General features: G+C 42.4%; 2 protein-coding genes across 5 annotated transcripts in view; both read right to left on the bottom strand.

Moving 5' to 3' along the window:
* Window positions 1-112: 112 nt before the first annotated feature.
* On the bottom strand, window positions 113-17,631 carry cep170ba (centrosomal protein 170Ba). The gene is made up of 19 exons (XM_058091032.2): window positions 17,453-17,631; window positions 16,777-16,917; window positions 14,445-14,534; window positions 13,502-13,582; window positions 12,983-13,039; window positions 12,654-12,804; window positions 9,948-10,076; window positions 9,001-9,495; window positions 8,032-8,912; window positions 7,693-7,848; window positions 6,407-6,545; window positions 4,730-6,319; window positions 2,795-3,041; window positions 2,553-2,685; window positions 2,304-2,438; window positions 2,140-2,228; window positions 1,782-1,875; window positions 1,662-1,713; window positions 113-1,594 (listed from the first exon to the last, which is right to left on the bottom strand). The coding sequence occupies exons 2-19, from the start codon at window positions 16,879-16,881 to the stop codon at window positions 1,383-1,385; spliced, it is 4,836 nt and encodes a 1,611-aa protein (XP_057947015.2). The 5' UTR covers window positions 16,882-16,917; window positions 17,453-17,631; the 3' UTR covers window positions 113-1,382.
* Window positions 17,632-19,685: 2,054 nt separating this feature from the next.
* The window catches only part of akt1 (AKT serine/threonine kinase 1), a 46,912-nt gene continuing 44,085 nt past the window's right edge, over window positions 19,686-22,512 (bottom strand). For all 4 annotated transcript variants that reach the window (XM_058091513.2, XM_058091511.2, XM_058091514.2 and 1 more), the window contains exons 12-14: window positions 22,418-22,505; window positions 22,225-22,327; window positions 19,686-21,326 (exon numbers count right to left, since the gene is read on the bottom strand). In XM_058091513.2, coding sequence (XP_057947496.1) covers window positions 21,247-21,326; window positions 22,225-22,327; window positions 22,418-22,505 — 271 coding nt within the window. In that variant the 3' untranslated portion in view covers window positions 19,686-21,246. The remainder of the gene's footprint in view (window positions 21,327-22,224; window positions 22,328-22,417; window positions 22,506-22,512) is intronic.

Below are 22,512 nucleotides of genomic sequence, written 5' to 3' on the forward strand. Positions count from 1 at the left end.
ACCCTGCGCTGTACTGTACTCACTTCCCCATCACTTCATTTTCATTTCACCTTTCCGATTTGTCATTGCTTAGAATAGTAAAAGTAAAAAAAAAAAACACTACAATAAAACATTTGTGCTAGTTTCATTTATTTGAAAAATACCCATATAGTTCTTTGACACAAGGACCAAACAACACAAAGAAGACAACTAGAAGTGATTCTCTTCAAACACACACAAATTTCTAAAAAAAAAGACACAAATTGACATTATATTTACATTGTAGCTTTGTAAGGTCTTCGTTGGGATTAAACCCCAGTATCCCATCAAAGATGATTAGCAGCAACACGTCACACATTCACTTGTAAACAGCTTGCACTTGGCTGCAAGACGCGTCCTCACAGCTCCTGCGGCACTTGCATAAACCTGACAATCATGGACAACCTGGACTGGGGAAGAGGAACAATATAGCGTGCTGGTGCACCATGGTACGTTATATTCATCCAGCAGGAGAAAAAGGCTTTGAAATTGCAGCATGTAGAGACGAGGAGATAAGGTTGTGCTACTTTAGTGCAAAAAGCCTGAAGAGATTTAGAGGTAATTGGTGATCACAAATGATCAAGCACTTACAATATCTCCTAATGACAAAATTAAATACCAGGACGCAGAGTGAGGACTTGAGTGAGGGGACGCTGTAGTAAGAGATGATGTGGTCAAAGAATGCTAATGAATCACAACATCTTAACCGCGGTATTACACTACAAAACTAACTAAAATTGGTTCCTTAAAATTAAGTTTTACATTACCTGTTTATTTGGTTAACTTTAAGTCAGATATACAAAACTGACATTTAAAAAAAATCATAATTCACTGATTGTAGAGTCCAAAGAATACCTCCCCATCATGGCATCTTGCATATAATAAATGCGTGTCCCACAAAAAAGCCCTTATAAATAGTTGACATTCATTGAGAAATCTGGTAAACATCGATCAAGAACACACAACACGTCGATAGCGGCATTCCTGCAAAACTAATATACCAGTGAGCGCAAGCACAATTAAAGTTTAAGTTGGAATCCCTGAGTTGACTCTTCTCAGGTTGCTTTTTTTTAATGTTACGAATGCATCTTCATTTAGGTTTAGCTTAAAAATCAGCAGTTGGTCAATGATTGGAAAATGTCACACGCCTGCACACACACAAAAGTAGTGTTGTAGGAAAGATTCAGTGAGAAACAGTCTTAGACTGGATGTAGTGCTCAAAGTTCAGTAGTGTTTTTGACTGGTTGTGTGGGAAGTTCCAAGTCTGTTTCACCTTCCACTTTCCCCCCCTCTCCGCTCAATTTCACTTCCTGCAAAAAAGTCTGACACCTGTGTTTGTAGTTCAGGCCTGGAGGAGGCTGATATCAAACCAAGCGCCCCTCTCTGATGTCGTCTGGTGTTACAGCAGCCCTCCGCACGCTCTCACCTGGTCTCCGACCGCCGCCTCGCTTCGAAACGGAGTGGACTGTTCTCCAGTCTCGTGAGGCTGCAGGTCTGGAAGAGCGATCACCTAAGGAGGACGGGACCTCAGAGCGAGAATCCGGCTGGCAACTGGGCTCCATGACTGTATTTATGACTGGGAAAAAAATAAAATTTTAAGTATTCAGGTTTTGCTCATGCAATGTCAATAAATAATGACTTACCCTCAAGTTGTCTTTGGACTCTCCTGAGTTCTTTCAAAATAGAAGTGATGTCCTGAAATGCAGTTTTTCATTAGCTTTCAAATATTTATGCTGAAACACGACAAAAAAACCCAATCAAACCTTATTTGATGCTTTGACGACAGGGCCATCACCGTCAGAATTCACTTCAGCCTCAATTTGTTCCCAGACATCCATCCTGTCCTGAAACAGTACTCTGAATAGACAGGAGGATGTTATTGGACAATCTGCATATTGGTGCCTGAAGCTACTGCATAAATCAGGAAAGAACACAATTACAAAGTAAAACCAAAAATGCACGGTCATAGATAAACTGGAGGTTGGACTATTATTAATCCAGTGCATCCCAAGGTTTTCCCTCAACGGGATCAACATTTTTATATAGAATATAAAATAGACCTTTGTTAGAAACTGAATCAGATGAAAAGATGTGAATGTATTGTATGTGGATTCCTCTTACTTGATCTTCTCAGACAGTTGCTCCGTATTCTCTCTGATGGCCATGATGACCTGAGACACTGGATTGAGCATGGGGTCATCCACAATGATCTGCAGGAACAAGTAGATGCATCATGGACATGAGATGCTTCAGACCTTTATGTGAGGCGGTGCATCGTGTCAAACCTCCTCTGTGTTGTGAGGTTGCTCCATGAAGTTTGGCTCACGATCACGCAAGTTTAGACACGGTTCTGCTGCTGATGAAGAACTAGGTGGGGCTCTTTCATAGTTTAATCCCGTTTCTGGTATATGGTGAATCAGCTGCAACACAGAAAGACTTCAAATAAACAACTGTACCACATCTTGGTTCAAAAAGGAAATGTATTGAATGAGTATTTTTAAGTGGTGAGAATCCTTAGAATAATGTCTGCTTACTTTTTCGTGAGCAGTCATTGCAGACACAGGCATGCTTCTCTCCACGCTTGAGCTCTGTTGGTCGCCTTCACCGGCGACATCATGAATCTCTCTTGCCAAGATGGCGAGATCTTTGGCCAAGTCTTGACTCAAGCTAACACAGAAGGAGCATCAACTAAACGATCAACTCAAAGGAAATAATTTTATAGAAAATATGACCGTGTGAGTGGTGATCAGGAACGGAGCGCTCTGTTATTTCATACCGTGCAATCTCAGCACTGTGTGTGGACCAGTTGTGGAAGGCCTCCGCCTCCTGGTTCTCCTCCTCAGAATCTTTGCTGCTGGGTTTCGGGTGGACCGGGACGACTGGGTGGGGTCGAGGTGGACGGTGTGGGCTGTGGGAGGCTGAGGAAGGTTGGGAGCGTTTGTGTTTAGGAATGCTTTGACTGCAGTCGTACTCCTCGTCTGAGGTGGAGGTATAGCCAGAACCTTTCTGCCGTCTCCGAGAGCCTTGGCAGCGTGAATTGGTTTGAGTTAAAGAGGACGGGGGAAGGGAGAAAATGGACAGAAGGAGGGAGAGATTGCATCATAGTACACCGCCAAGAAGTTTGACACAAGGGTTCACAAATGAGGGGGGGTAGGTGCTGTAGAAGTGCTTGCTTCTAAAGAATTGTTTAGGTTTACTGGTATTCATTTGGCAAAAATTTATGAAATGAAAAAAGCAAACATTACACTTCCACAGCACACAAGCTCAACAAAATGAGCTGATAGTGCACCTTTCCATTTCCCCACAACTATAAATAGACAGATCCTTAATGTTGAAGAATGCAAGTGTTAATATCGTTAGTAAGATTAGATTCCCTCTCACACAAATAGTGTGTAAATAATAAATAAATACAGCTGATTGAGTAGAGATGACAATAAAAGTACACTGTCTATAAACCTGAAATGGAATGAGGGGTTTGAAGTTGACCTGTCAGTTTTTCCGCTTTGGTGGTCGTATCAGAGCTGTAACACAGGCAGGATGCCACCTCTGTGGTAAGGACACACTATTATGCAAGGATTGATGCGTCATACAGTAGACTCACAGCCCTGCTCAACTGTGTTGGAAGAAAGTGTAAATAAAAAAGTTTTGTTTGTTTTTTTAACACAGTTTCCTTCAGACGTATTGGAACAGTAAGGTCAATTTCTTTATTTTTACTGTAGACTGAAAACATTTGGGTTTGGCATGAAAAGTAAACTTGAGACTAGAAAGCAACATTTATTTTCCAGCTGTTCACATCTGGATCAGACGCACAATTTCGAAGATTGGTGTGTCTGATTACATTACTTATTCAACCCATGTCTATGCTCAGTTTGAGATTGGCTAGGGTGGGTTTTGCCTGTGTAGACTGCACATTGAGACAAAAACAACTTCCAATCAGAGAGCTATGGGTGAAAATCAAGCAAATGTGAATTAGAGAAAACGGAGAAACGCAAAGCCAGTACAAGCATTTAGAATACAGTGTCTTCAAGAAGAAACAGACAAACAGGTTGACCAAATAAAGGGTGAAAATGTCGCTCTTGGGTCTCAAATTTGTCTTTTGATGTCAACCCTAAATGTTTTGAGTCTACAGCAAAAATAAATTGTCCTCACTGTTCCAATTCTTCTGGAGGACAGTGTAGGTCACACCAGGCTGGTGATGACGTCTTATTTTGGGAGACTGAGTCACTGTCTGAAAACGCAAGACAATGTCCTGCTTTGATGGGTGTAAAAGGCAGATAAAGGTGAATACATTTTGGGTCAAATGTTACGGCTCTGATTCACCACTTTTGTTAGAAGTCTTCTGCATGAAAGAGGTTAATACCGTAGAAGAAGAAAACCAATTCATCACTGGGTACTGTACCAGACCTTGTAGTTTCAAGACAAACAGGTTTCGGTCTCCGGGCCAATAACATATTTTGAAGGACAGGATTTTTGAGATAAAATAACAATAATGTCTTACAACTGTCAGAAGACTGGGATACTGTCATGTTCATTGCAGTCACAATAAATTATGCATTCATTTTCATGACATAAACAATCTTTTGAAAAACTATTCTATATGTAAACAATTCATCTGTCAGGTGACTGAATTGACTTATGAGAAACTGTTCTACGCCGCATTCATAACTTTGCTCAAAATAAAAAAAACATTCTTCAAGGTTGTAAAACTTACTTGCTGTGCTGCTGGCGTATTTGGCACTGCTGGAGCGTATACGGGTGATGGGTGTCTTGGTAAGAGGGGGTTTCTGAGGTCTTTCGCCCGATTTTGGCCCCAGAGCTGACGTCTTGTAAACAGAGCTGCTCCCAGACTCTGTGTTGCGGTTTGGGAATGCTGTGCTCCTTCCCGTCCACTGTGGGGCGGAGGAGCTCTCTGTGTCACTGGGTGTGTGAAAGGAGCTAGTCCGCCGTCGAGGCATTGCCAGCATATCCCACCTCGATAGTTTTTTAGTTTCCTGTGGCTGCTTAGCCATCTCATGAGAAGGCCTGTCCATTTCAGTGGTCTCGTTGTCCGAGGCATCGCCAAGTCGTGCTCGTCGGAGCATGGATGCCCGAGTGGGTCTTGGTGCTGACAAGCTATTGACACGACTTAAAGCTTGGGTCACCCTATTAGTCTTACCGTCTTCTCTTTGAAGTGGTACAGTGTATTTTTTGGTGGGCTGTATGGAATTTGACTCCTGGTCGGAGCACAGAATATTGGAACTCTGGGGGTCATCGCTCAGGTCCATGGAGCCACATTTGCCAACACTTCGTCTGAGTCCAACTGGTCTCCTGGGGGGCTCACTCTTTTCTTGTCGCTGGTCCAAAACAGAAGACTGGTGGTTTGAGTAGCGACTAGATATGCTGGTTGAGGACGTCTCCCTGTGGAGACCACTCAGGAGAGTTTTCGGTTGTGACCTGACCTTACTGCTCTGCTGGCTGAGTGTGCTGGAGGAATCCACATCCGATTCCCCTGAGAGGGAATCTGGAATGGGAGACGGGTTGGATTCTGATTGGCCCGCCTGGAGCTTGGCCTCTAGCACCGCCAGAACATTTTCAGTCTCTCTGAGGTAAGAATGAGTGTCCTGGTTGTATGTTGGCTGAAATGAATCATGTTCTTGGTCTCTTTGAGAAGAGATGTTGGGCAGTCTGGCACTGCTGGGATGGTCCTTGGTAAAGCTCTCTTGCCTAACTAAGGAGGATACAGAGCTGTCCTTGGACTCCGGGTTCTGTTTGGCTTGGCCCAGAATAGGAGCAGACATGCTGGGTCTTACTTTACCAGACTGGTGGCTACCTCTACGTTTGGTCAAGGTAGCCGTTGAGAAGGTTTTGGTGGAAAGTTTTTTTCCTGTATTTTCTTGAATGTTTTTTAGAAGTTTTGAGCCTCCATATTCCGTTTGGGGGGACTCTTCTTCTGATCCTATGTAGAATGATTTAGACTTTCCCGCCAGCGTGAGCTCCTCTTTATTTTTCTTATCCTCTGTGTTCGACAGTGGCCTTCTCGTCTGCTCTATGATGGAGCCATCATCAGACTTGCTGGCATCACTCAAACTATCAGGCTCCACGTCATCCTGCACAGACAACCTATCAATGCCATCATAAGGGCTTAAGTCCACCAAGCTACTTTCCTCCACATCAAATGTTGAGTGCGTGTCATAGTGAATATGAATGCTGGGAGCTGAAACGTCACTCTTCCCTTCAAGGACGCATTGGGCTCTTGGGCACTCAGAGTCGATGCTGTCATGATTTTGGCTGAGTGTGGTCTTGTAAATGATTGTGTCCCGTGCTACAGTCAAACAAATATTGCATATTAACATGTTGGACACACACAAATATATACTGTGATAGACCCATGTCTTGTCAGGTTGCTTACCCCCTCCCGACAGATCCATCTGGGACGACATATCAAGCAGGACAGGGGAAGGGCCAGACTCCACATAGCTGTCTGCCAAACTAGCCCAGCAAGACATCCATTTTGGAGTTCCTTGCAACACTGCACCTGATGGCTGGACCTGTGTGAGGTAAAACAACTTATTTGTTTATGCAAGTACTTAACATATTGGGAATAAGCATAGCTGATGAGAAACAGAAGGGAATCAGATGAGGCATTTCAATGAGCATTTGTACTCATCGGCTACCACTTAAAGTACACAGGCACAATCTAATGAGATCCAATATAGGAACTGTGTTTTTTTTTTTAACTGGCATGGTCAGAGAAGTATTAAACCATGTATACGTATATTGTGGTTGCAACTGACACTATCATTCTACGTACACCACTGCAATCAGCAACCACAATAATAAACATTGTAAAATCAAGGTTTTTGATGTTACACATTAGAATTGAGTATCCTTGCAAAGGAAATCATATCATATGAAAAAGTCCAATGATGAAGATTGTTCCATTCTGAATACATGCTGGTTGCCACAGCATTGTAAAATAAATACCCGTTGTTAGATGTTGCCATTTGTTTTACAAAAATCACACTAATTTGTGTTAATGAAGAATTGAAAATGATGTGTTTAAACAGAAGTTATTATTGTTATTGTATGTGCACTTTGCTGATGTGTGATATGCCGACTTGTCGACAGCCAGCATGTTTCAGTTTTCGTCATCTTTCTTTCTGTGTCACTAAATAAACGACTGTAGTGAATGACTCTACTGTTCAACTCGTTTGTTTATCTTTGTGTTTTAGCCCATTTCTTGGGAGGTGGAAAAAGTTGCAAATCTGTTTATTTGTAGGGATCTTCATTTAGCAAATCTAGTGATTCTGATTCAATTATGAAAATCCTTAGTCAAAGTCAGCCCGAGTTCTTGTATTGAATATCGTTGGATTGTGCCAGTGTATCTGAATTGTTGTGTGAGGGCTTATGTACAGGACATTGGGTTCTTCAGTTATTTTTATATCTTGATTGAAACAAACCATAAAAGTCCCACCCAGAACGTGTGAGAAGAAGGAATCTGGGACACAACACAACAGACTCACCAAAAGATAGAGGAAACACCAAGAGGACAAATCAAGACAGCAATGCATGCAGATTTGTCCATTAAAAAATATATATATGTGGTTGACTGACCCACCGTAATAATTTAAAAGATCTGGTGTTAAATTGATAACTATTGATTCGGTTGATCCAATTCTGAGCAGGTAGGTTTACCTTCACCCCACTTGCTCCTTGATGTGGAGCTGGCCTCACCTCCCCACTGCTACTCTCCCTATGCTGCTCCCTGCCCTCACTATTAACAGGCCTAAATGTTGCTGTGTGTGCTTCACTCTGGTTGGTTCTTTCAGGATTCTCAACAACGCCAAAAACCTGGAACAAAGCATTGCAAGTGGGTAACTGGGGCTGCCAACATCCATGGTTTCTCCTCTTGAGAGGGACCTCATCTCAAGAGAGAGATGAGGCTGCTTGATTGTAGAGCAAACATGATCACACTGGGTTGTTTTCCCCAATGGAACGCAACAGCATTGGTGCAGTAGAGTAAAGAAAACTTGCCTGATCAATCTTGCTCCGCGCCTCTTCAATCTCCTTATCTTGGACATCTGCTTCAATGGTGTAGGTTCCAGCATCACTTAAAGTTTCCTCCTCTTCATTTCTGGGGCCACATTGGGTGACCTTAACCTCGCTACTCTGAGAGACCAGAGGTATTTTGGGTACCTTGAGGGGAACATGCTGGTGGATGGGAGAGGATGTCTTGGGCAGAAGGGAAGAATTAAGTCCAGAAGGGCTTGTGAGTGTCTCAGTCTGTGAGACTACCATTGTCTCAGGTTCAGGTTTTGTGGGAGGACTAGATGGCTTTTTCTCCCTATTTGAAGAAGACATCTGTTTTGTCTCTTTAAGCCATTCAGTGGTAAATTCCTTTGCAAGTTTGGATCTCCGGCCGACACTACTGAAAGGCCTTACAGAAACCGAAGATGATGACCTTGATGAGAAGCTGGTGCTAATTCGTTCTTCTGTCTTTTCCCTTCGCAAGGAGCCAGCTCTCTGGGAGGCTGTGGAAGAAGGAGCTTTGAGGGGAATAGTGTACCGCTGTGTTGGTGGAGTGCTAGATGTGTGATGCTGGACTTGTCTCTCACTAGTTGGGCTTGAGCTTTTCCAGGTCTTGTCAAGCTGGGCCCTGAAATTTGGAGGCTCGTGTGGGTTGGTCTGGGAACGCTTCCGTCTGGTGTCATCAAAGTTTTCATCAAAAAATTCTATGACAAAGGCGTGGTGAGGATCAACCTTGTTAGTTCCAGACTGAGAGTCTGGAGGAGAGTAGGACGGCGGGTGCTCCGAGTCAGTGAAGCGTTGTGGAGGGGATTCTCTCTGGGATGATTGGGGAAAACACTTGATTGTAGCATCCTCTGAACCGCTGTCAGTGCCATTGTCATGGTTCACTGATGGCGACAGAACATCACGTTAGCATTTGTAGAGAATGTATCTGTTAATTTAATTAACGATAAAGCTAGAGACTTTGGTACTCACCCTTGGTACTCTTTGGAAGTAACTGGTCACTGTAAGAGTTTAAGATGCTTTCACTGGGTGACTTTGTCAGCATCATGTTAGCAGTACTTTGAACGAGCCAGTCAGCGACTTTACTTTCTGCTGATACAACCTCAGTGGGTGTGGTCACAGCCTCTGTGGGAGGTGGCTTACGCTGCTGTCGGAATGAAAACTTGGTCACATGGTCCTTGATCTTCATTTTGCCTGGGGTGCAGTCATCAAATTCGATAGTGAAGGAGGCATGACTTTGAACCACAGGGGGTGTGGGGGTGGATGGGAAATGCTCAGAGGAATCGTGAGTGTCCTTTGTTGGAACCTCCTGAACTTCCAACTCTTGTTTCTTGGGAGGGCATTGCTGGAGCTCTTTCGTGGGGATCTCAAAGTAGCTGGGCTCACGGCGGTAAGAGAAGATGGACTTGCCTTGACTTTCAGACAGAGAACCGCTGAGCTCGCATCTGGACACATCTTTACCCGATTCTGTTGGCAAGGATGACATACCAATTAATAACAATGAATTAACACCAATTTGTTTTTTTCCACTTTTGGTTTGTCAGTGCGACAGTTGCTGGATGTGACCCAATACCACTCCCGTAATCCATTTCAACTGGGCAACATGAGGCTAACAGTCACGCTTCCCCTCCCCTTCAGCAGCTTAGAGGGTCATAATCCATCACGAGGCAGACAGGCACTGCCCATTGGCCTGGCATGGTAAGGTCTGGCTCACGTTCTGCAACTGGCAGCCAGGAAACTGCCTTGGGCTTAACACCACCCATCTCTTGGTGACCCACAAAGGCTAGATGAATGTGACGCCAAAGAGCCAGTCATTTCTAATTAGGTTCTAAATCGCAGATGTGGAAAAATAGTGTAAACCAATTTCCCTTTGAATAAAGTGGCTGGTACACAATTTTGTAGAAGATACATTCTCAGACCTGCCGAATGAAGTTCAGAGGATTTTCCACTTCTGTTCTGAATTTTAGTGGCAGGATCTTCATCCTCCCCCCACCAGGACGGCTGGCCATAAAGAGGAGTTGGCTTGGATATTGGTGTATCTGTCGCAGCTAAAAGGCAAACACACACACACAGACACATATTGTATTAGCTTCATATGGGGTTCAAGAAATAACATTTATGCAAATAAAAAGGAGTATTATTTATTTAAAAATGGTGTACACACACACACACACAACATGATGACATAAATAAGGGTCAACTGTCTGACACCGATGCTATCATGCATGCTGATACAGATAATCCTCCTAATACAGAAACGGATGAAGCTAATCCTAATCTTCAAGGGAGAAGAACAGCAATACTGGAAAATAAGTAACCTGTACGTCTATAAAAGGAAGTATCTTGTATTTAAAAGATTTATTGATAAGTGGTCGCTCTGCATTTGTGCTGAATTTGTGCTCCGAGCCATGTTCCCCCAAGTTTGTTGTGTTGTTTCGGACCTATGAAGACGTAACATATTGTCCCTCCTCCTTATTAGTTACTTTATTGTCAGGGCTCATCTATGGTCAGCATAGTTTTTATAGAGGTGAGGAAAGTAATGTGCAAGTTTCCAGTACTTGCTAGGATAGCTAACATGACAAGGCGTGCGGTTCAAGTACTGTTCCTTTAATGCTTTAATGAGTCACACCCTGTACAAATGCAGACAGCAGGATGGCCTTGACAAACTCCACATCCTGTGCAGCTGGATGGGAAAACTTGTTAGAACACAGAAAAGATATTCATAGCTCTCTTTCAAGTATGAGGCAGAGTCGCCAGATTTAGACAAGTGACTAACTTGTGAAAAGCTAGACCAAAATGTACAGTAATTCAGCATAGAATCCAAGATCTTGTATTTCTCAATATAGGTATAAAAGGACATTCTCTGTTTCCTTATACGGAAAGATCAAATATTGCTAGTGCAGGAAAACTATTATTGAACAAAGACAGTTTTCTCATTGGTGCACAGATCACATGGCATGGCCACCACACCCCAATGTGTAGCTACTTCTGGAACCTGGTCTGAGCAATGATGGTCGGGAAAGCTCTATTCTAAGCACAAATCTTACCCTTCCTCTGACCTCACATAGGTTATTACAGAGCAGGAAAAAAACACATTTACTAAATTGAGAACACCTGGAGGGGCACGCAAACACAATTCTCTAACAATTCTTTAACTGTTCTATGCTGTAAAGCAGGATTTGCTGAGATTTGTGCAGCTCAGAGCAGCTTAGATGCCCTGAGATCAACTCTAGCTAGCTAGACAAGCACATGTGTCAAGCTGGCACAATGACCCACACACCGTTTTAAGAACCTTCATGGGCGTGCATTCAGAAGGCCTTCTTGTCAGCTGACAGGCATGGCTCCCAAAGATAAGAGCTGCTCCTTAACCTTTCACCACTCAGCTTGTCGACACCAAACACTTACAGTTAAGTCAACTCATGCTGCCAACTCTGATGTCTATTTCTTCACTGATAACCCTCTTGGAAACATAATATCCCATAAGCTTCACACAACCAGACACAGAGTATCTACACAAGAATATGGGCACACTCGCACAAAGCAATTTGCGCTGTGCTCGGGCACACTTGACAGCTAAAGCCCTGTTTGACAACTCTATATTGCTTGCCTTTAGCTGTGCTGTGTTTTGACTGGCTTAACAGGAAAATAGTCATTCTCCAGTACTTTCTGTAGTGTCTTGGATGTTCCATGTGATTTTGTTATTAATTAATCATAATATCCAATAATGTCTTTTAGTCAGCAATTGCAAGACTTTATTCCTGCTTGTGCGTGGTGTCACACGGGACACAGCGGGACCAAACAATTCCACAACTGCTTCACGTACGCGGGTAGTGGTGATGACAATGCATACCCATGCAGTAACAATACGTGTCGCCCCTACTATTGTCATGCATTATAGATGTAAACAGTACTTGACAAGGTGTAAATAAGTTGCGCAGGAGCCTGGTATGCAAGTGTGTATATCTGAACATAAACGGAAAGCAAACAGTGCACAAACTTGTCTTCACGCTTTTCAACCGTGTCATAAATAAATGCCATGTATTGCAAAATGCATGCAAGTGTAAACACTGCTAACACTCTGAAAAATAAAAGAAGCCTGAGGGCTTCAGCAGAACACGCCTAACCCAATTTCCATTAAAACCATTTATGCCATACAACTTCAACAATAAGGCTGCACGGCGTGAAAGGGGTTAGCATGCAGGCCTCACAGCTAGGAGACCCGAGTTCAATTCCACCCTCTGTGTGGAGTTTGCATGTTCTCCCCGTGCATGCGTGGGTTTTCTCCGGGTACTCCGGTTTCCTCCCATATTCCAAAAACATGCTAGGTTTTACAAGTTCAACAACAGAAGTAAAACAGTGTACTTCTCTTAATACTTGCACAACAGGTAAGTACCCGGTATTAATACCTGTATGTTAGCTAAACAGTGCCTGTACAGTTCATACATTTTATTAAGGTGATATTTTGACCATGGAACAAATTATGTCTCTATTATTTCCTAAGGGAATCAACTTGGATGTACACCATTTCCATATAATGGTTTGTGTTTAAAGGTTCCACTCTACGTGTGATTGTTTCCAAACCAGTGGCCATCTACGACAGTGACTGTGTGCAGGCTCATTTGTACCTGTGAGTGAGAGGGCTCGGCGCTCGCTCTTCTGAGGTAGTTTGACATTGACCTCTTTGTTTTTCTCTGTGCTGTGGACCTGCTGCTTGTCCTTCACACGGGCCTCAAGGGCTTTTAGGCCAATCTGCAACTGACTGGTGTACTTCTCATGCTGCAAATGGTATGAAAGAAGGGAAACAGGACGTGAGGAACGTCCTGCAAAGGATACAACGCACACACTCAAATCCAACTAAGAATATTTCATACATTTCTAAGAAATCAGTAGTTGTATTTTATTAATAAAATAATGTCAGATATTTTATTACTGCTTGTCTAAAAAGTCTACTTACTTTGAGAGCTTCCTCTGGGACTTTGTGTTGACTCTTCTCCAGGATGTATACATGAGCATGTGTGCACTGGTTAAAGTAGAACAACATGCCAGATGTGATCAACCATCTGTTCAATATGTTAATATTATTAGGAAGCTAGGATGGTTCAATACAACACACCATGTCCAGTGTATTCAGTTACGGTGACAAACATTCCTAAATGTCAGTGTACTTCCAAACTCAATTCCACTTCCCACAGGCTTTCAGCTGTGAGGGGTGGGGTCAAAGGGTGCAGGAGATTTTCAGTCCACATTTGACAATAATCTAAAACCCCTGACTGGAAAACCACAGGGGATTAACATGCCTTTGCAGGCAGTGGCCAACAAAGGGAAAATGGTAGATATTTGTGATGCAAACAACAGCGGGCCTCATATAAGGCTGGGCTGAGGTAAAGGACAAATTAAATTTAGACAGGCATCATGATGTGTGATAGTGATATATTCTAATATATTAGCAATGACAAAGGAACAAAAAAAGGATATCATAGCCAAAGCGAATGACATCTGAAAGCTTGAGAGTGATGTAGGTCTGGTCCGGAATTCTGAGGTCATTCACAAACGTCTGTTAAAACAAAAACAGTATAAAGATCAACCTTGTATTTATACTACTCACATGAAGTTTGAGATATTTCTGCTACATATAACGATCAGGAACCTGATGAAATGTATGTATAATCATATAAAATGTAAATAACCTTTACAGGTGAACTTAATTTGAGCTTCATTAAAATTTGAATGCACATGTGCATTACTTGTGCACATTCTTAACTTTTATTCTAACTTGTTAAACCCCTTAACTAGCAGTTAACTTCCCTAACTATAACTACAAATAAAGTGGATAGGCATTCTCGCTCACTGTTGCATGCAGGCCGATACAGGAAGTTGCTTTGCACTTGGCACTTTTCCCACTGTAAACTAATCCAGCAGTACATTAAACTCTGATGAGATTATGTCTGTGCAAGGCTACCCATTGGCAGAGATAGTGTAAAAGTGAAAGCCAGCTAAGTGGAAGTGCCTATTATCACGTTATCTTCTGCAAAAACTACTCATCGGTGACATCTGTGTCTATATTATGGGACAACAGTGGTCTGGGGGGGGAAATGAAAGAGCAGCTTTATTCAGTCCTCTGTGTGGGGATAAAAGTCATGTTGAATTACTGTTATAGGTTCTCACATTACTCTGCTCTGATTAATTTGGCTGCTGTAGCCACAGCCAAAAGACACTGTGGGAGAAGAACAACAAGCAGTTTGTCTGACCACTACATCGACAGCTCACTGGAGAAAATGAGCCAGTGGAGAGGAGACACAGGAATCCAGTGGTAAATCTTTGAAAGCAAAGGCTAATGATCACCACTAGTCTCGCATTGTGTGCTTAATGAGCAGTTTGTGGCCCCATAGGGCCTCTGTCACACCAGAAACACTCACCCCGTTCAAGCTGCCCAGGTCCTTCACCATGTGCTCATCTGTGTTTAGGTCATAGTTGATCACAGCGTGCTGTTTGTCGACACTCCGAGACTGCAAAAGACAGAGGATGGATTTTGAATTGGGGACAGCGGGGCACTGGAGCTGTGGCGGGGAAAAAAAGCTCAGGCATAGTGATTCCATCCATCTAATACCGCTTAGCCAACGTGGGTAAGGGAAACAGCCCAAGAAGAGAAGCCCAGGCTTCCCTCTCCCCGACTGTTATAGTCACCTCCTTCCAGCAGGAAGCGTTCCCAGGCAGCTGGGAGACCGATAGTCTCCCCAACGTGTCCTGGGCCTTACCCTACACATCCTACCAGTTGGATATGCCCTGAACACCTCTCCAGGGAAGCATCCCGAAGGCATCCTAACCAGATGTGTGAGCCACTTCATCTGGTGAAGGAACAACAGCTCTATTCTGAGTTTCATCGAGATGACAGTGCTTCTCACTCTATAATTCAATTGTAAAAAAAAAGTGTGTGGATAAACTTCTCTCTGGAGAAATCCCTACGTCTCACAAAACAGGATTTCAGCCTTGTTTTGTCTGTAACTGTTCCACCAGGCAATTTTCCTCCTTTGGGAAGTAGCACCGCAGAGCTGATGCTAATATTTTGCAGGATTTTGTGTAAAAGAGGCTAACTCTCACTGTCCTATCTTTGCTGTGTGATGCCTAATAAAAGCACATTGAGCACTGATTTCTACACAGCAACAAGTCATAATATAATAATATACCGTATGTGCCAACATGTGGAAACATTCTCTTTTCCCCTCGTACATAAACAAGGCTAAATATGCTTCTTTCTGTCAATTACTGTACAAGCAAACAAGCGATTCAGTCTGATTCACTGTTTTTCTCTTCTCATTGACCACTCAGGGCCCCCACATTACAATTATCATGACAACTGACTACCAAGCAAAATTGTTCACAACCTTCAATGGGCCTTTTATCTGAAGGGAAAAAGCCGCTCTGATGTGCATTGTCTCGTGTCCTATCTGCTCTGTCAACTTTCTGGTGAATAGCGTGCTTGCCTGAGGCTGTGGGTTAATTAAACAGTTTATGTTCTTGATTAGGTTAACTGTGCTGCAACACTAACACATTCCTCACTGTCAGTTTCAGGACAAATCACTTTGCCCTGCTTTAGCAGAGAGAACATGTCAACTGCAGCATGAGGAAACTGCAACTGGGCCATTGAACTAAGAGACAAAAAAGGGGAGCTATGTGGTTTAATTGCTAGTTTGAGACTTGGATACTCTTCGGACAACAGTTGTCTCAGTAATTCCAAACACGCAAGTTGGAGGGGCCGGTGTTATTTGATACGATAGGATAGTCTCTCTCATACACACGGAACATGGAGAGCTATGGAAAATATTCAAAGTATTAAACTCTTAAAGTAGTTTGGAGGTTTGTGTGCTGAGTAAGAAGACATTTAAAACAAATAAATGAACCATGAGATTTTTTTTTTCCGGGATCCAGTTGTGCTTGTATATGAACCACAGCAACTTTAAAATTAAACATCTGAGCTTGGTAAATAGTTTCAGAGCATGTGTGAAAATATGGCCTGCACTACAATTTCATCCAGCCTGCAGAATTGTTTTGAAAAAATTGAGTTGGCCCATCTTGTAGACCTCATGAAACGGCAATCTGCGCAATTAAAGTGAATCCTCTGGTACTGCTCTGGAATTTTAAATTTGAACGTGGAAACAATATTGTGTACAAGCACAAAATTGACAACCATTCTTTGTAAGAGTGACAGATTCCGGTCAAAAGTCAAAATAATTTTAACTTTGTGACTAAAAACGTCATTACATCCTGTCTGGACAAGATAACTTCAAGACAGTCACAAGTTGTCATTTTTAGATCCAGCAAAGCATGCTGGGAAATGTGTAATCTGCCCATTCCACAGCTGCGGACTCACGGCTTGTGATGTTTTTGTGTTGATAAAAGTGGTTGTTCAACAGTCACTTTACTGACACGAACTACAGCAAAGCAGCTATAGTCGGAAACATAATGGACACAAAAATTGTGCATTTCCCCCATTCCCATGTAAAAAAAATGTCCATGTAAGTGGAGGGGGATGTCCAGTTCGGCTTTGAGTTTTGACCCCCTGTGTGATTGAGTTTGACACCCCTGTTTCAGAGAATGCTCTACCTACTAGTACGGGACTCTGTCCCTTTAATGGCTGCCCCATCAGACATGTACATTATAAACAGATTATACAGAGCAGAGTTGACACAGGACCGTGCTGCTGTTTCCTGTCTCGCCCCGCATGCATCAAAAACACACAAAGTCACACACCTGCAGCATTAGCTCGCAATCATCCCGGCCCACAAAGATCATCTCCCGTGGCAACCGGTGGCGTGTGCCAGAGCTGCTGACCAGAAACCATGACGTCACGCTCATCCTGGTGCTGCTGCGGGTCAGGATCTTCTTGGCATCCTGGGATGTAATCAACACATAAGATAGGAAGTGTGAATACCTGTGTAGCTGTGTGTAGGAAGACATTTAAAGAGCGGAAGTACTCATCTCGCCGAGTTTAGGTTAGACCTGTTTATCAAAACAATTCCGGTCTGGCAGTTAATTCACGAAAGAGCACACGACTAACATATTCCACGCAATGGCGACTGATCAGGTAGATAAAGGATTAACAGGTGTGCGTGAAACTATAAACTATTATAAATCCAGCGGTCATTGCAAAGCTTGTGTGACATTCGTGGAACTTTAGCTAAATAAAAGCTAAACTTTAGCCAAATAAAAGCTAAACTTTAGCCAAATAAAACTTCCAATGCTGTTTTTTTTCTTCCTGTAACCTTATTAATTTACGACCGAAACATTACTTGCCAAATATGAAACTATATACTCAAAGCAGATAAAAACAAGTGGCTTCCATATTGGGGGTGAACAGTGACGACTGCTGGACTTGACGGCACCGAAACCAGCTTTTCCGTGTGTTTTTCACCGAGCATGTACTCACCTGAAAAGCCTTCTCCGTCTTACTCCTGAACGAAGCCAGCGTTTAGCGTCTCCGTAAAGATGAAATTCGACGACCGACATGTATATGAACAGCACCAGGTGACGGTGGCCAGGTAAATTACGTTCACACCCTCTTTTTTTTCCTTCGGGAATGACAACCGGGCGAAACTCTACGTCGCCTCGCCTCCCTACACGATGACGTAGCTTGACAAGTCCCGTCAAACGCACTACGGCAGTGCAAAGAGTAAGAGGTCTCACTCTGATGTGAAATCTCTCAAATCAAAAGCGGTCATTTAAATATTTGCTGCTTATTTTTCATTTTTATTTCAACACAATTAAATGTGATGTTTAAACAGATTCTATACATTACTTTTACTACAAACATCATAAAAAGTAACAATTATTCTTAAAAAAATACTTGTACCAAAAGCCTCATCAGTCTCATTCATTCCTTTGCTTCTGCTTTTTAACCTAAAGTGTGATCATCTCTATTATAGAGACGATCTCCGTCTCGACCAGCGAAGACTTCGTTTATCCAGTTTGACGGAACCACATAACAAACATAAACTTTTACAAAATTACAACATCGATAGGGTTTTGTGCCACAACTATTTTTTTTCTTAAATATTCACTATTATCCTCTCCATCCAAGCAATGCTAACTCGTCGTTTGCATAATTTGTGCAACGAACGCGGTACAAATTGTATCTATGGCAGATTATTAATTGTTAAAAGTCTTTTGACACAATTTCAATGTATATTAACGTTGATATGCAGCATCTCTGTCAACGCCAATGTGCTGAAAAGTAACATTAACACAGTCACCACAAGAGAGCGCTCTACACTAATTTCAACGTTGTATGCAGCAGTGTTAACATGCATCATTTTATCTGTTTTAATGCCTGGAAAACAAGAAAATATTTTAAAATATCAAACATCGCCATGATGTGGATACGTTGTACCGTAATATTTGTGTGAGTCAATATGTGGAACCAGTTCATCATTTGCTCATGTGATTCTTAAGTCAACAGTGAAGGGTTGCAGACTCCTTGTGGAAATTAAATTAAACTTTTCGGATCTTTTTAGGATTTTTGTGCTACATTCAGTAAGTGATATTGTGCTGCTGTAATAGTTGCCAACACACACACCACACCAGCATAGTATCATCCTGGTGGGTTTTTGGGCCATGCATCTGGAGTCAGGTGAGTCTGGGCCACACTGGTCCAAAGCTTGCTGTGTTGGCACCGTGCACTGCATCTGGCAAAAGACAGACTGCGAGGCCTGGCTGTCAACATCTGCTCTAGAGACTGTACCATCTGGCTGAGGCAAGGGGGACTGCATCCTTCTCGTGTCAGACCAGCTGCAGAGCCCCAGACAAGGACCTGCGTTGGCCTCCAGAGACAAGACATGCATAGTCAGGACCTTTGTGAATGCATTTTTCTCACAAAGTCTGACATGTTTGTTGATGTAAACAAAATAATCAACAATTTAGTCGAATTGATTTATATTTGCACACATTTAATGTACCCATGAACGCTATGAAAGCTACTCTGGACTGGTCACCAGCCAATCACAGGGAACGTATAGACAAACAACCATTCACACTCACATTCATACACACATTGGAGTCACCAATTAACTTAACATGCATGTTTTTGGAATGCGAGAGGAAGCCCAAGAGGATCTCATGACTTCCTGACTACATTCTAACCAGTTGGTCCCTAGTGACCTTGACCCTAGTGAGGATAAGATGGATGTATGGGTGTCCATGTTTAGTGTGAAAATTTTTATCTAGCACTGCCTTAATCCTCTTGGGCATGCAATTCAGGAGAGCTGCACAAGTTATTACTTGAATCCTCAAGGTGCTTGGTTGGATTGAGATCTGGAGGGGCGTCAACCAGCAGTTGGCTGCAGAAGTTTGGACATCAGTTCCAAACAGTGGATGCCCTCTGTCGAACCATCTTCACCTCAAGCAACATTTCCACAAGCCTCCTGGAAACACTGGAATCCAGCATGCCTAAACTAATAGCAATTTATTGTCAATAAACTGACTCAATTTTTTTTATCTTGCCATTGCTTCTTTTTGAAACTTGCAGCTCTACTCAGAACCTTCTTAAGATCCAATAGTGCAACATGTAAATTCTTGCAGATTCTTCTTGTCCTGTTAGAAGATACAGCATAATTAAAAGACTTGTTTATAGGTATTTCCCATTTAAAAAATGAGTCTGGACAATGCATTGTTAAGACCTTTTATTCCATCAGTTTGAAAGAAACAAGTAAAAACAGTGTACAAAGTTTATATTATTTGTTTACTAAAGCTGGTGTCCTCAGTCTTGTGAATATTATGGTAGGGCAGGTACAAAAAAAGTTGCACTAAAAATAAAAAATATAAAATGAATTTCCCTATTTTTCATAAGGTGACCGCAAAAAGGGGGGGTGTGCATAGGAATAAGCAACAATCAGGTTAAAACAAAACAAAAAATCAAAAACGTTTGAAGTGAAAACGTAGAATAAAAACCGTTACATTCAATAAGGCATAATGCACTTTTGAAAAATGATTATCTGTCATCTTAACCAGACTGAAAAACACTTGAAAGTGTGCAGGTTCTCAACGATCCCAGTTTAGCCGCAGCTATGTTTTTTTTTAAAAGATTTTAACTTATCACAACAATTGAATATCACATACTAATTTAGTCTTTACCAACCACAAAATACAAAATCCAGATACAATCATTTTGGGGCAGGAAGGTGCATTTCATTGGCACATTAAAACTCGTTAATAATAGTTAAATGCTGGTCTCATATAAATAAGAAATTGGTGAAGGGACACAAATTCCCTGTAAGACGCAAATGAAAAATGACTCTTGGTGAATTTTCCCCTGAAGCCCACTTTGTGTTACTACAGAAATGTATCATGTTAAAGTGACCTCACTGAGGCTGCAGAGGAAGCACTGGATGAAAAACACCCAATACTCTTTACTAGAAAGAAAACTCTACAGGAGAGAAGAGGTTCTGAGGATTCAGCGAGGGCCCGAACATTTTCGGGATCTTTTCGCTGCGCAGCATTTAGAAAGAAAGGAAGGCAACGAGAAACTAGAAACATCTTTGTGTGCAAACACTTAGATCTAGGCGGTTTACCTTAACAATAATCAAACCCTTTGCCATTGCTCTGCCTTTCACGTAACTGATTCATTACACTCATTGAGGTGTTCATGCACGAAAGATTGCCTTTATTTCAAACGGTACATTCACTTTTGAGACCCGGGTAAATGTCTTGAAAGGTTTGGTTTTGATTTGGAGTGGAGCCAACCAATAAACACAAGCACACACACACGCAGGCACACACACCAGATTATTGTATGTTTTTGGTCCATGGTACTATTTATTAGTACTTGAAATGATTGACTCCTGTTCAATTAGGGTTTGAAAAAAGGAAACAACAGCCCTTCTTGCAACTCATGGCAGTAGCTCAATATTTGCATCAAAACTAATAGTGTGTGTGTGTGTGTGTTTATGTGTGTGGATGCCTGCACGCCAGACAACGTGACAACCAGGAGATGAAGACTAGTGTTAACTGCAAACTTGCACGGCTCTGTTTGTGTCCTCTCGCCCTTCCCGCTTCCTGGAGAACACAAGTTTGGAGATGAGGTGAAGGTGATGTTCTGCAATGGCTATACGTAGAGAATGCTGGGAGGACGAGGCAGAGGCCCCAGTCTTTGTGGAGGGTGCAGTCGGGCGGAAGAGGAGGGTTTCGGTGGGAGTTGATGGTAGGAGCGGAGGAATGTGGAAGTGAGGTTCAGGCCACCCCACTGGCAGAGTAAGAGAACTGAGGGAAGTGGGGCCTCCGCTCGCTGTCGAAAGACTCCATGCTGTCGTCTGGAGGGAAGAGCGGGGAAAAACAGCAACTTAAGCCAAATGAGGTAGTAACAGTCAACCTTTGCCCCGAGGTTGTACAAACTGCTGGAACTGGTAGAAAAATACGACTGTAAGTAGGGATTCACTTTCGATGTGATGTCCTGCTGTGAGTGAGGACAAGTACAAACGTGGCTCATGGATTGTAAATCTCCACCGGTGGTTTTGAAAATTCACGCTTATATCGTATCCAAATACAGATACTGTAAAGCGTACATAACTGCTGGCATGGAGGATTCCACACAACACATCAACGTACCTCACATACTTACCGCAGGTCAGTGATCCTAAAGAGATTACCTGAACATGTTTTCATTTTTCTTCAGCTTTTCCGCAAAACAGTACCAGCCTCAACAAGGTGTGAAGCGAGAAGCGTCATCATATTGCTTCTTGTGTCAAGTATGGCTGCTTGCTTATCAATTCACTTCTTTTTACACTTTTTGTGTGAGGCACAAAAAATCATATACAATATCAACAGCTTATTTATTGTAATTGAACCAATAATCACTGCTACTTTACTCAACAAAGAAAAAGCATATTATTTTGGACATTTATGGAGATGGGGAATTCAAAGCATGAGAATAAAATCTCTTTGATTTAGTAAAATTGTGTTAATTGCGCTTATCTACAGTTTTGCATTTGTAACGCTACTCCCAATCTCTCCAGCAGAGGGCAGACTGATCTCAAGGGAGAGGCTTTATGAATTCACAAAAGGTTCTTTCTTAGTCAGACTTGAAAAAGTAGCTTCAACTCTATAACGGTGTGAAATCACAAAATGCATATAAAAAAAGGTGTCTATGTTTTACATAATCTGTTCAGTAAATGGAGACGGTATGTATTTTCATAACATGTTTAGCTTTACCTTGTCCGGGTGGCGTAATGGTGATGGTCTGTGCGGTGAACTCCTCATCGAAATATCGCGTGTCTGTCTCCGAGGTAACCTGGGGCTTGAAGGGTGGGACCAACTGTTTGAGGCCAACGATAAAGAAAACATGTCAGCAAAACCAGGGAATTTATAGAAAGTGTGTGAAAACAAGTGTATCTATGAAACTGACCTTTTTCTCATAAACGTCTTGCCATTCGATTCCAGCAAAGAATTTGTGCTGCATGATCTCCTTGGCATCATCGGGACCGCCCCCTAACCTGGAAT

Source organism: Doryrhamphus excisus, linkage group LG14 (genome assembly GCF_037039965.1).
Source record: "Doryrhamphus excisus strain RoL-2023G ecotype Guam linkage group LG14, RoL_Dexc_Guam_v1.1, whole genome shotgun sequence".
NCBI classification, from domain to species: domain Eukaryota; kingdom Metazoa; phylum Chordata; class Actinopteri; order Syngnathiformes; family Syngnathidae; genus Doryrhamphus; species Doryrhamphus excisus.